Genomic DNA, 14600 nt, shown 5'->3' on the forward strand with positions numbered 1-14600 from the left:
GATCCCTTACTCTCACAGAGCTTGGGGGACAAGCTAGTCCTTGCTTATAGACAGCCCCCAACCTGAAGCAACTACTCACCAGCAACTACACAAAAAAATCACCAACCCAGGAACCAAACCCTACAACAAACCCCAGTGCCAACTCTATCCACGTATCTATTCAAGGAACACCATCATAGGAACTAACCACATTAGCCACACTATCAGGGGCTCGTTCACCTGCACGTCTACCAATGTGATATATGCCATGTGCCAGCAATGCCCTTCTACCATGTACATTGGCCAAACTGGACAGTCTCTACGCAAAAAGAAAGACACAAATCTGACATCAAGAATCATAACATTCAAAAACCACTAGGAGAACACTTCAGTATCCCTGGTCACTCAACAACAGACCTAAAAGTAGCAATTCTTCAACAAAAATCTTCAAAAACAGACTCCAACATGAAATTGCAGAACTGGAATTAATTTGCAAACTGTAAACCATCAAATTAGGCCTGAATAAAGAATGGGAGTGGTTGGGCCATTACAAAACCTAAACCTAATTTCCCCAATACTAATTTTCCCCTACTGTTACTCACACCTTCTTGTCACTTTTATGGGTGTTTGATCTACCACCCATAGGCAAACTGAACTGCAAAAACTTCAACATGGAGTTCATTTTTGCTGATTGAGCTCATGTATGTTATTTATAACACCAATATATGATTTTTGCCCATATTTTCTATGCGCTGAGTTTGTTGACTTCTTCCTGGGAGACAGGAGCATTTCATTGACTTTTTTTGTGAGTATTTCAGGGAGATCAATTCCAACTTCCAGGCTGCTAGACATAGCAAGTTGGAGTTTGGGAGGACTACTTGCCTCATATTAGAAGAAGTCTCTGACTTGAGACAGCACCACCACAGGTGGTATCTGTATTTGGTTTAAGTTCAAGAACCACAGCATCATCACAGTTAGAAGCAACTATTATCACTGTGGCCAATTCTGCTGTGACCTTTTAATTTGTCTCTGCCAGGAATAAAATGGAAGGAAAGGCACTGGATCTCTGTTTGGTGAAAAACTTTGGGTTTTTCTCTTTGACGTACAGTCAAATAAAGCTATGTTCAGGGTTCCAAAGTTTGGTGTAATGCTTTTGAAAACTTCCCTGTTCAGGCACTATTGCCCTGGCTCTATCACCATTATGTCATGGAGGCTGCAAAGAGAGCCCTGCTGGGTTTTGAAGAGATTAATTGAGCTCTGCAGGGCCACTACCAACAGTAAGCACAGGCAGGCAAGGTTCAAGCAGGCCATAACCTGGAGACATATACTCGCCCCATGATTTTGGGGGGAACCCATGATGATGATTGTGCGTGAAAGGGACCTTGTGTTCACATGACAAATTTACTTATCCCATCTTAGAAACTTATAGTCTGAGAGACAGTAAAGTCTGGGGAACTGTTAGCAGGAGCTCTACATCCAATAAACTTTGAAAAAGCTATGTTGTGCTTTGCCAAATCCTGTACGCAGTTGTACAGTGTTTATAATGCAATCGTATAGTACAGCTGGTTTTTTTTATGTCACATAACAGTAAATGTTAAAATAAACCAAAACAATAATTTTGGTCGGGATATAAACCATCGTGTTTCAGAGCTGGAGGAAACTTTTCTGGGAGCACATATCCCATATTTGCTACTGCATAGTTTTTTTGCCACTTCCTCCAAAGCAGCTAGGATTAACCACTCTGAGACAGATACTAAACTAGATGGCCCATGGGTCAGATCCAGTTCATAAGTTCCTATGTATCTAATGTTTTTTAATCTCTGTTCCATGTCGATATATTTTGAAAGGTTAATAGTATATATATTTTTTTAAGTTTTTGAACTAACAAATCCACACGCCATCCCTGGCAAGGCATCTATCTGCAGCTCCCTGGCCCTTCAGCGGCTCCTCTTCACCTGCCTGGGAGTTGGGCATCCCTCAGCTTCACAGTCACCATGGCAATTACTGAATATATTTGTGTACAAGACAAACAGTTGATACACAAGTCAAAATGTATATATGTTGTCTAACAGGTCTGTATAGTCCAGTACTTAAAATGTTAATTTATTTGTGAAAAAAATGAATCCACATAAAGTATTTGTTCTTTCCCTAGTAAGAGTACCTGTCCCTGGTAACCATCCATCTGCTGAGACACTGGTTCCACATTAGAGGAGGCCACAGTATACTGTTATTCCAGTTATAGACTGTCATACTTTTTTCACCCAAATGGCACAATTTAAACAAATATTAGGATTTTAGATTTTAGGTGGGTCATGCTAGAAACAACATGCTCAAGCCAGATCAAAGCCATCCCCCCTCTGGTGATCAGTTAATTCCAAGCCTGTACTGCAGAGATAACAGAAGCAGCGGTCTTGCTCCTTGGGTTGGGGTCAACAGTGCACACTGCAGGCCCCTAAATGGTGGCTTTATACCACAGTTGCTCTCCTCAATTCTCTGAGCTTGGTGGGATCAAGCAGCCTCAGGGCTGCTCTAAGGGGCCACTGTGAGTGCTGGAGATATCCTGTACTAAGGCAATACCTAGCTGGCCCATTAGGCCAGCTTTAAAGCTCCTTTGTGCTGCTGTATTTACACAAAGCTGCTGCTTTATCAGGATCAAGGATTTGGCTCACTGTTTGAAGTATGGAAAGATTCCACAGACATGGATCTGATGGAAGAATGTAACGTTCAGTTTACTGAAAATCTCCTGAATACTGCCATGAAATTCACTATCACATTTAAAAAAAAATGTACTTATGGAACAGTGAGTAAATGTTACTTAGCTTGCCCAGCATCCCTCTTAAAAAATGATTACATGTACGTCCATAATTTGACAGAAGAAAATAGTCACTGGAATGCAACACTCACAGGCTCAATGTAAAAGTAAATATTTTGACTGTTCCTCACCAATCATTTCCTATTAACTGCTTCCCTTTCTCCCTGGAATTTTATGCAGCAGCAGGAGACTATCACCCTGTAACAATATTCTGTTCCACTTGACTTTATCTTTTAAATTATCAAACCCTGTGTGACCTATAGTTTAAGTACCTGTCTGGTAACTGGTATGCCTGATATCCATGGTCTTTCATAGCTGCGTGTAGCATAGATGGAAGATAGGGTTTTCTGTCTCTGTTCTTGCCTGGCATGTTGCTCTCGTTTCTTCTCAGTCTGTTCTCTGTTCTGCTCCTGTCTTCTCAGGCAAGCCTAAGGAACAAAACACATTCTTTGTCTGGAATAAGAGAGAGATTTTTCCTTCTGAATAACTTGAGTCTTAATTCTAGCTACAGTCCACCTTGTCAAGACAATCTCATCTCCAATTGTTCTGTATTCACACCTGTCACAAAATACATCATAGGATGAAAGAATTAACCTATTGAATGTCTAAGCCTAACACTGATTGGAGTAATTACCTGACCTGGTGCTTCAATAATCCTGGTAAATGTAAACAACTAATAAACTGTGCAGCAGCTCATCAGACTCTGTGTGTGTATGTGTTCCTATGTCCTGTTCCCCCCACACATGCACTCATCTATTTTAGGATTTTCTATGAAGCCCATCACCACAGAATCAAAGCATTTCCCAAGTAAATTTGCAAGGTGAGGTACTTAATGGAGTTCACAGAGATTTCTGCTCCTCTCCCCTCACTAGTGAAAGGGGCTCCTTTGGGAAAATGAAAGGTTTGGGGATTTTTAATCATCATCCTTCTAGTTACTGTGGAAATGCTTGTGTCAAAAGAGGAGGGCTTTGCAGTGTGCTTGCAAAGGGGTCAGACCAATTAGTCTGATCCGACAGCCAAATCCTTTGAACTCAAAACACTTTACTACTTTACCCTGGTCTGCTAGTATGGAATGGCCACAGAGGCAATGGATCCTGCTGCCCAAGGATTCCCACTAAAAAGCTGGAATCCCCAAATGGTGTAGGCCTGGAACAGTGGTTTCTACAACCCCTTCCTCCTAGCCCCTGGGGTAGGTATCATGGCTGAGAAAAACATGATACAGTCACAGTGCCACTAAACTTTGTAGATCCCCTGCTCTAGAATGGCCTATGAGACTGTTCTAATGTGGCCTGGGGTCAGGGCCTGCCAACCTAGGAATCTCATCAAACCAGGATTAGGGAGCACAAAGTGCATTAAAGGAACTGTTGCTCCCACCTTCCTAGGCTTATTTGAAGTGCAACTCAGCCAGTCCAGAAGATCTGAACCTATATCTTTTGCATCTCCAAGGCAAGGCCATGCATTATTGGAAATGTGGTAGCTCACAAAACCACTAGTTTTGAGCAGAAGTTTTTAACCTTCAGGATACTTGAGATGTGTACTGTATACCAACCTACTTATGTCATTTTCAACTCTAATTCAGTTATGTCACGTTATAGAGTACACACACCGGAAAAACATTCTAAAAATTGCATGGGACTATAAGTCCACTGAGAGTCTCACAGGTAAAATATTGCTCAACTTAGATTGTATGCTTTTAGAACAGGGATAGCCTTTTTGTTATATATTTGTACAGTGCTTACCACAAATAGGCCCTGGCCCATAATTGGGGCTCTTAGGTGCGACCACAATACAAATAAATAATTATGAATAGTAACTAAATATTTTTCCCATGGAGTCTTTGTTTGAATGTATCTATAAAGTTTATCCTATGGCACTTAAGGCAAATTCTCAGTTACATAACTGCAGTCGATGGAGGTACTTCAAATTTACACAGGTGTTACACAGCACAATTTGGCCCAGAGGCTTCAAGGAATGCTTACTCTCAAAACCTATAAGGGAAAAATCTTTTCTGCTACAGAATTAACATTACTCTCATATAAACAAATTCTGACCCCCTTATTCTCATTGATGAGCAGTTGTGCATACAAATACTGCCAATTAATACAATGGCACTATACAATGGCACTATTTGTATAACTACCCACCATTGTGAATAAGGGGTTCACTATCTTATCCATAAATATTATAGTGTGCACCTTCTTGAGAATGTAGCTAGTGTATGCAGATATGACTTGAAAATACAATTGGAACACATATGCTGAAAAAGGAGAAGCCATTTTTAAGCACCTTTTCTGTTGGCTTCCACACAGGTGACTTATTCTGCAAATACAAGTTGTACAATTTATTCTCCGTTGAAAGTAACTGATGATCAATTATATGTCATGATACTTGTCATAAATTACATTCTATAACAAACTGATGGGAAAAATATTAAGAAGGGTGTATAATGTATATTCAAACTAAATAACAGATTTACTTGCAAATCCTCAGAAAATTCATTGTGTACTCAAAAAGTAAGTTGGGAGAGGATATACTGCATTAATATTTAAGAAAAAAATTAAGATCCTTATGCAGCAAAGTACTTAAGCTTAACTTTAAACATGCACTTAAGCCCATCCTATTCAGCAAAATGTTTAAGCATATACTTAAGTACTTTGCTGAATGGGACCTAGATCACTGCTTTATGTGAAAATTTCAAATTAACCTCAACTATGGAGGTTACAATAATAAAAAGCCACTTTAAAATATTCTCAACAAAATGTATTAGTAACGCTGAAAATAAAACCAACAGCAGCAGAACTGCCAGCACCCTCTTTCTCAACATTTACAGCAACAGTGATAATATTCTCATGTAAAGGGGGTTGCCCCAGGGAAATTTTTCAAATGTAGCCCATTGGTATTGCTTCACATTCATCCTAATAGAGAAATGAAAAATATGAATCTCATCTTTCAAGATACTGAGCACCACATGTCTACCACTGACATAGGGAGAATTGAAGGTGCTCAATACATCACAAAGGTTCAGATCCTCAAAGGTATTCATGTGCCTAACTTCCATTGAAATCAATGGAAGGTATGCAGCTAAATACATCTGAGGATCAGTAAGGTACTTAAACACATGCCTCACTTTAAGTATGTGAATAGAGTAATTCCATTGATTTCAACTACTCACATGTTTAAAGTTAGGCACTGAGTCAGAAGAGGTTAATAAGGGCCTATGAGCTCAATCAGCCTCACCCTGCTACACCTGCAGTATGTCTCAAGCCTGGAAAGGGAGAGTAGAAAATGGCTGAACTCAGCATTGATGAGGGCTGATCAGGAAGAAGAGCAAATCTCTCACTCTTGCTGAGTGAGAGAAACCTACATCATTCTAGCCAGGTGAGTTAGACTGCTGGTAGACAAAGCCTCTCTGCAGGAATGTAGGTAGACCTGTGCAACAGAGCATCCAAGGCAGTTGAGAAGGAAAGTGGGAGGAAATGTGTCTGCTCAGGGTTCTCTGGGCTGGTAGAGGGGCCTCAAGGGAGCAGAAATATTCCTGCTAAATTAAGGAGTGCACAGCAAGAGGTACAGAGAAAACTCTTGTGCAGGAAAACCAACTGTATAAGGTAGTGGTCCCCAATGCGGTGCCCGCAGGTGCCATGGCGCCCACGGGGGCATCTTAATGTGCCTGCGTCCTGGCCCCCGGGAGAGCACCCGCCGAAATGCCGCTGAATTTCAGCGGCATTTTGGTGGGGACGCCTCTCGATGACGACGCTTGTTGCCGACAAGTGATGTCATCGAGAGGCATCGCCCCTGAATGGCGGGGACGCCTCTTGCTGATGCCCCTTGCTGTCGACAAGTGACGTCATCGAGAGACGTTGCTCCCGAATTTCGGCAGGGATGCCACTCGACGACATCGCTTGTCAACAGCAAGTGGCATCATCGAGAGGCGTCGCCGCCAAAATGCCGCTGAAATTCGGCAGCATTTCGGCAGGAGCTCCACCGCCGCAGTGGTCCTTCGGCTGGCGCCCTCCAGCCGAAAAGGTTGGGGACCACTGGCATAAGGAGACTTTGTCTGAATGGCCTGAAAACATTCACTGAGGAAATCTTACTGATTTCTACTCATATTAGAATATAAGATAAAATATAAGTTCCCTAATTAGAAATATATATATATATTAAAACAGTAGCAATCAGCTGTTTAATTACCAGCTAACGTTCTACCCAAGTGAAAGTAACTTTCAACAAATAATGAAATAGCTGACCAAAGTCTATTGCTTTCTGGGCGTACCTGATACTCTGAATCCATCTTGTGTTGCATTTCCCTCACATACTGAGCATCGCTGATGAACTTCTGTCTTCCTCTGGAGTCGTACATTATAGTAGGTAAGCAGAACCTGCACATAAAGCAAGTATGTCTTCTTAAAGATCATTTTTTATCTCACTACTTCAGTTTTTCTCTGTTCTAATTGCCTTTTCTCTATGTGTTAATTACTAACGGTAGATAGAAGAGATGTTCCTGTTTAAAGAAAGCCCTGCCACACTGGCATTCTTACAGCCTTTCTTTACTAATTACAGAGTACCCAGCCACCATGAATGAACTTGTTCTGATCATCAACAGGAAATCAGCCCAAATTTGCTGCACGGTGATCTGGTACAGCAATAGTATTATAGATAGCAACAAGGAATCTGATCTAGGCAAATTATTTATTAATGTAGAATTGTATGAATCCAAGACATATTAAGGACAGAAAGCTTAAATTAGTTGTCTCCTGTGCAGTTACTAGAGGCTAATGATTATTTCTCAAATCTGTAATGAACTGTAATACTGGAGCCTGATTCTGCAATGTGCAACTGCCAATGTGCTCAACACCATGCAGGAGGTTATTAGCACCTTGTAGGACTGGGCCCAGTATTGAATCCACTATTCCACCTGCCAGTGTACATTCAGGCAGCAGAGCATACAAAGGTGCATGGATTTGTATGACTATATGAGAGAGAATTAAAGTTGAAGCTGAAAGCACAGTTAAGGAGTCGCTAGAAAAGACTCCTTTACTTTTCATAATTTTCATCCTGCCTCAGTTTGGCATATAACCTGATAGAATTTTTGCTCATACTTATGGTTCTCATATTACATTAAACTGTAATACATTTGCCATAGTAGTAACTTTCTGTAACTTTCAGAAACGCATCTGCACATAACTGGATTACCGCTGTATGGAAAACAGGAAAAATATACAGCAATTTTTATTAGATATCTTAATCTACCACCTGAGAAAAAGGAGCTTAGTGGCAGCATTGTACAAAAATGCAAGGGAGAAATATATACCTTTAATGCCAATATTTCCTGGGTTCTGGATGCCTCAGTTGCAACCTTACCAGTTTATAAACATAGGAGGAACAAGAAGATAGTAAGGTGATGCCATGGCCCTAGCTATCCCTAGCAGACGAGATACAGGGGAGTGCAGGCTGCACCATCCAGAAGGCCACTTGGAGATGGTCTGTCCCTAAGACCCAGTCCTCCCCTAAACTCTCACTGCCTACAGAGACCATATGTCTGAATTTCATTGGGACAATTCCCAGTTTTTCTTATGACTTTCAGGATACCTAAAATAGCCTGTGTGTTTTTTATTTTGTTTTTTCCAAAATGTGCTTTTAAAGTACAAAGTGTTTGTTCAAAGCATATTGCTATATCAATTGTAAAATGTGTGGTCCTGTTTCACCCTCATCATGTAGTGAACATGCATTTTATGGCAACCATTATTCAGGGCCAAAGCTTATCACAACATGTAGGGCAACAACACTACACTATGAATACAATGGTTTGATGATCCAGTCTAATCAGAGCAAAGCCAGATGCTTGGACTCCTCTGGGAAGGTTGAGAAGGGAGAGGATGTGTACCTGATACCTGTTCTGTCCCTCCTTCCTGTGGTTCCCAGAAACATACAGAAATTGTTATAAAATTCTAGTGCCTATGGTTTCATATCATTATACCATGAGTATGAAACTGCATTACCTATATGAATACCAATTTGAGGCCCCTAAAAATTGCTAACACAAAAGCATCTTTTTATTTTTTTAAATATGATCATCATAGCTCTGCCGCACCTCAGACCCCACTTAGGATTGCACCATAAAGACGTAATCTATACTGAAGTGCTTAGGAGCCCTTCTCCAATGTGTTTGCATCTTGCAAGGTCTGCAGGAGCTCTTCTCCCAGCTTTGTATATCACTACTGCACCATTTTCACTAAAAAAAAATCACCTTCAGCCAGAATCCATGTATGAAAAAATATCATCATCCCCAAAGGCTAAAGTTTCTGAAAGAGTCCTTGAAAACACGGGTCTAGAACTGAAAATTGTTGTTGGTCCCAGTCCTGCAGAAAGAAGCCTTATTAATCTCTAACATTTGTTAACCACACAGGAGAGAACATATTTTAATTTATATTTAAAAGAAGTAGAATAATCATGTCTGATGGTCACTAGGAACGGCATCTCAAAGCGCAGAGGAAAATTATTACTATAGTAAGGCCTAGCAGTCTCAATTCACATTGGAACTCCATTTATGCTAGTTGCTATTCAGATATCTAATGAGATACAGTCCCTGTATCAAAGAGCTTGCTTACACTTTACAGTAGGAGAGAAACAGAGGCACAAAGAGGTAAAATGCCTTGCCTAAGGTCACACAGCAAGTCAGTTACAGAGCCAGGACAGGAAACAAGGTCTCCTGATTTCCAGTCTAGTTTCCTCTACCCATTTGACCATGCTACCTCCCAAATTTATCCAGAAACATAAACTACTTCAAACTAATAATAAAAATGCAGTAATGTAAGAGAAGATCATACTGACTTGGTCTAAATGAGCAGTGTACACATTTCTAGAGGGCATGTATGCTCATCACCCTGTACAAAGAGCTGCATTCAAGACATCAGCGAAAATGATCTGAGGTAAATTAATGGAGAATCAGTGAGAGAAATCAGTGATCGCTACAGAAAGTTCATAGACCATTAAGCAAGATGCAGTCATCTCTTGCAGAAAGTATTTGAGACAAAGTTTTCTTAAACAATCACAGAAGCCTGAGGAAATGACAAAGGCAAACAAGGTTCCTCAAATAGAAAATGGATGTCCTGAAAATAGAAATGAAGTTCAAATACTCAGTTCAGAGATGATCAGGGACATCAAGAATCCTAACAACTGTGGGTCAGGCAGCAGCCACTGTGAACCTGCTGTCTTGCTGCCTAAGCCATTTAGCATCTGTCAAGAGAAAAGAACAATAACCTTGACTGTAGCCAGGTTCAGCTAAGAAGATGAACAACAGTCAATTATTTGATGTTTGAGAATGTCAGACAGACATGCTAAAAGCCCCAAAAGGTTTTGGAGATATATATTAAGTTAATTAAAAGTAATGCTATTTCTTTCAGTGTAGTTGACAGATGTCATCAAATAAGGCAGACAAAGAATGTGTGGAGTCCAGACAATAAATTATATACCTGTAAATCTTGTTCTGTGACAGGTATTATGTATTCTTGTTAACATTTTGTGTGGGCCACCACATACAATAAACACAGGCAGTCTGTGAGAACATCTCAGATATACCAATCTATGCAAGTTTCACACTCAAGATTCACATGATGTCACGAAAACCTCACAATGTGCATATATGCATTGTTTCACTCTGTATAATTGATAAATTGTAAAGTGGCCCATGCAAAATGAAATTGAATGTCTGTCGGCTAGGACCTAGACAAGAAGCATCGTAACGTATGGCACTAACTGGTTCTCTGTCGGCGATCTCATCTAAATACAAAACTTAATCCGGGTAGGAATTTAAAGCAGAACAGTTATTTCTAATAAAATCCATATGTGGATGCTTTTGTTTTGGAATATGAGTACCTTATTCTGAATTAAATCTAATATGTGGAATTAATCCAGAATAAGAATGCACACACAGAGTCAATCAGAAAGTTATTCAGGAATAGTTCCCTATGTTGAGAAATCTTCTGTGTAGAGAAGCTGTAACTGAGCTACAGAGAACAGATCTATCTTTTCATTCCTACAGATCAAGGCTGAAGTAGGTTGGGAGGACAGAGTGGAGGAGTTTAAACTAATGTTGCCCGTGCCATATATTTTCAGTAATTAAAAAGGAGATGTTCAGGGCCTTTTACAAGCATTAATAGTCCCACACAAATCAGTGATGATTTTTCAGAACTATAAAAAGGATACAGGGATTTATTTTCATGAGATAATGGTGAATTTATCAGAAATAAGACATACTTGCTAACTGTAAATAAATTTCATATTCTCAGTTATTACAAATGACATTTTAACTTTGACAGCTCCTCACCTTTGAAATTGTCTCTCAATTTAAAATGCACTCACTGCTGTATTCACTGCAGCTACTGGTCCCTGATGGTACTATGGTGGGCTGTATTAATTCTCTGAACGTAAGTCCTGCTCACAATTAATAGGAGAAGGGAAGGAAGAAGGGAAAAGGGGAGGGGAAGGAAGAGGAAAGGAAGGGGCATGGGAAGATAGAGAAGTGGGAAAGGGAATGCAAAGCCAGGAGCCATGGTTCTCTCCTATAAACATTCCGTTTACCTAGGCATTTTCAAAGACTTAATATTCTAAGAATGCTGACACAAACAGTGAGAATATTTTTCCCAGCGGAATACCTGAGGTCATTCTGCTGGAGTTATTCTCCAGGGGCCAAATTCAAATTTACACCACTATAAAGCCAGTCACTCCGGTGAAGTTAATCTGGATTTATAACAGTGATAATGAGAGCAGAAGTTAGCTCAGCTATTATCTTTGTCTGCATCTTCTGGAGGCCTGTGACTAAGTGAGAATTTCAGCTTTCATTTAAAAAAAATCAAGAACACTTTTTTTTTTTTTTTTTGGCTTTACAGTTGGGGATGAAAGAGTTTGAAAACGTGACAAAAGCATATCCTAAATGCTCAGAAACTATACGGGAAATAAAAAGACCACCACTTTTTTCTTTTAATTTCGTAATTTTTAAACCAATCTTATGGTCTTTGGGTCCTAACATGATTTTTTTGGGGTATCAGTACTGGGTATTAATATTTCTGTCAGGAGAAGGGAAACCACACACAGGTCTGACAGTTGCATAGTCACATAAATAGTACATTGCATTATGTTGGTGGGGGGTTGCTTGTTTGACTATATTTATTCATTTTATTTCATATATATTCTAAGCCTGCAACCCCTTACGTTGGAGCAAATAGAACTGCTCACATCAGTATGAACTATTGCATGAGTAAGGGTTTGTATTGTGCCTATCACATTCTTCATTCTGCAGCTGGGACACTGTACTAAAAGAAATTAAAATATTGTGAAACCTGCGCTAACCATCACCTGTCCTAATGCCAAATCTCTGCAGAAGTTCCTCCATATTAATCACTTTGTATTATGCAGCCATCTGTTACAACATCCAGAAATGTGGCAGACCCTTGGGAGGGGCAGTATAAATAGTCTTTACTTTAATAGTAGATTAGGTTAATGATAAAGAAAAAGAAACACAGATTGGGTAGAGAGAAGTAGGAGGCAAATTCATGGGAAAATTACCGAACTCTTACAACCAGTGTCAGGCTTGAGTAGACACAAATGAGACAACAGCTCCAGCCTTCTAAGGTGATAAGTGCTCTTGGCAGCATTTATACTAACATACGACTGGAAAACTCCAGGGTCATCATTGAGCCCAGTCCCCTGCTAGCTGAGGCAACCCCAGCATACAATTCCATTCATAAATTTATCAAGTTTCATCCTAAAATAAGTTAGGTTGTTTGCCCCCACTGCTGTTGGAAAGCTGTTTCAGAACATCTCACTTCTTCCTTTCATATTCTTTTGGGTGATACCCCCACCCAGCAGTGTGCATCCCACATTGCATAAAAAGTCCTAGCCTGCACCCCAAATCAAATGTCCCTCTCCCAGCACATATAACATTTTGGATGACCCCTATTACTGCCTCCTCAGATGAACTCACGCTGTCAATGACCCTCCCCTGTCTTAGATCAGGGATAGGCAACCTATGGCACGCATGCCGAAGGCAGCACATAAGCTGATTTTCAGTGGCACTCACAAGATCCTGGCCACTGGTCTGGGGGGCTCTGCATTTTAATTTAATTTTAAATGAAGTTTCTTAAATATTTTAAAACTTTATTTACTTTACATACAACAATAGTTTAGTTATATATTATAGACTTATAGAAAGAGATCATCTAAAAACGTTAAAATGTATTACTGGCAGGCAAAACCTTAAATTAGAGTGAATAAATGAAGACTCGGCACACCACTTCTGAAAGGCTGCTGACCCCTGTCTTAGATGTTTCCTGTACTTTTTCAGCTGAGTATATTTTGAACATTTGGATGCAGGGTAGGAAGCTAGATGAGGCCTCCCACCGAAGGGCGGTGCTTTGGGAATAGGGATTTACCTGGCTTTACCAACATACCTTTGAATAGTGCAGAAATCCTTCCCTGGAGACACCTTGGGAGGAGGAGATACGTCAGGGGGGTTATTTGCTACACTAATGGAGCATGAAAGCTAGTTCCTGGGAACGCTCCCCTAGGAATGAGTGGTGTGTTTCCCCTCCCTGAGAATGGGGGGAATGCTGTGGAGGCGTCCCCTGTGGGAGGATCAGAGGGATTCTGCTCTCATGAGAGGATGCTGGGGGGTGGGGGGTGGGATTCATCCCTAGAGATGGTGGGGAGAGCTCTCCCTCCAAGGAGATGCTGGGTCCTGCTCCATTGAGAAAGGGGTGTTTTGGGAGATCACTCCCCTATGAACATAAGAACAGCCGTACCAGGTCAGACCAAAGGTCCATCTAGCCCAGTATCTGTCTACCGACAGTGCCCCAGAGGGAGTGAACGTAACAGGTAATGATCAAGTGATCTCTCTCCTGCCATCCCTCTCCATTCTCTGACAAACAGAGGCTAGGGACACCATTCCTTACCCGTCCTGGCATTTATGGACTTAACTGGATACATTCATGGTGGTTATGAGGAGGCGGTGTCTTCCAAAATGGGGTTAACTGGGGTGTTTCCTCTCTGAGGCACTGAGGGAAGCGTTGCTCCCTGGGGTGGGTGGAGACTCCCTTGGGAGTCTGCACGTGACAGGGTGCCCTGAAATGGGGAACAGGCCTTTGCTGGGTGGGGGAGCACTGGGGTGCTCCCCTGATGGGTGGGGTCTTTTAGGAGGTTCTGCCCAGGAAGTGCAGGCAGGGACCTCCCTGACGGGGGAGCTGGGGCCCAGGGATCGGGGGGGGGGTTAGGGAGGCTCCCCCAGGAGCTGAGGAGGGGGGTCTCCCCAGTGGGAGGAGTTCGGGGGGGGTCTTTGGAAGGTTTGGCCCCCGGGAGGGAAGGACGGGGTCTCTCCGCTGGGGGGGTGTTTGGGAGGTTGCCCCCCCCGGGTGAATTCAGGGGGGTGTTTGGGGCGCGCCCCCCGGCTGGGGGCGCTGCTGGAGAGGAGCGGCTGCCCGCCGCTCACCTCGCGAGGCCTTCCCCAGCTCGTCCCTCTGCCAGGCCGGCGTCTGGCCGTTCCCAAGGCAACCGCGCCGGCCCGCCGGCTGCTGCGCGCGCCGCTCGGGGGCGGGCTGGGGGAAGCGAGCGCGCGCCTGTGGCCGGGGCCAATCACCGGGGAGCGAACGGGCCTAGTCGCCTGCAGGAAGCTGGAGGGGAAAGGGGGGAGGGAATGGGAGAGGGGGAGGGGCTGGAGGAGGGGGGCAGCGAGAAGGGGGAAGGGAGGGAATGGAGGAGGGGGAGGGCAGAGAGAAGGGGAATGGGAGAGGGGCTGGAGGAGGGGGGCCAGCAAGAAGGG

General features: G+C 42.3%; 1 protein-coding gene across 5 annotated transcripts in view; it reads right to left on the reverse strand.

Moving 5' to 3' along the window:
• MARCHF10 (membrane associated ring-CH-type finger 10) overlaps positions 1–14308 on the reverse strand; it is a 65872-nt gene extending 51564 nt beyond the window's left edge. For 2 of the 5 annotated variants that reach the window (XR_007771470.1, XM_050934928.1), the window contains exons 1-3: positions 13237–13548; positions 7062–7167; positions 3064–3219 (exon numbers count right to left, since the gene is read on the reverse strand). Coding sequence is in view for 4 of the 5 variants with exons in the window: in XM_050934928.1 (XP_050790885.1) it covers positions 3064–3219; positions 7062–7148 (243 nt within the window). In the remaining variant the exon portion in view is untranslated. Of the gene's footprint in view, positions 1–3063; positions 3220–7061; positions 7168–13236; positions 13549–14270 lie in introns of those variants that run through there. The other 3 variants (XM_050934925.1, XM_050934926.1, XM_050934929.1) reach the window with 3 other exon arrangements.
• Between the last annotated feature and the right edge of the window lie 292 nt (positions 14309–14600).

Source organism: Gopherus flavomarginatus, chromosome 25 (genome assembly GCF_025201925.1).
Source record: "Gopherus flavomarginatus isolate rGopFla2 chromosome 25, rGopFla2.mat.asm, whole genome shotgun sequence".
Lineage (NCBI taxonomy): Eukaryota > Metazoa > Chordata > Testudines > Testudinidae > Gopherus > Gopherus flavomarginatus.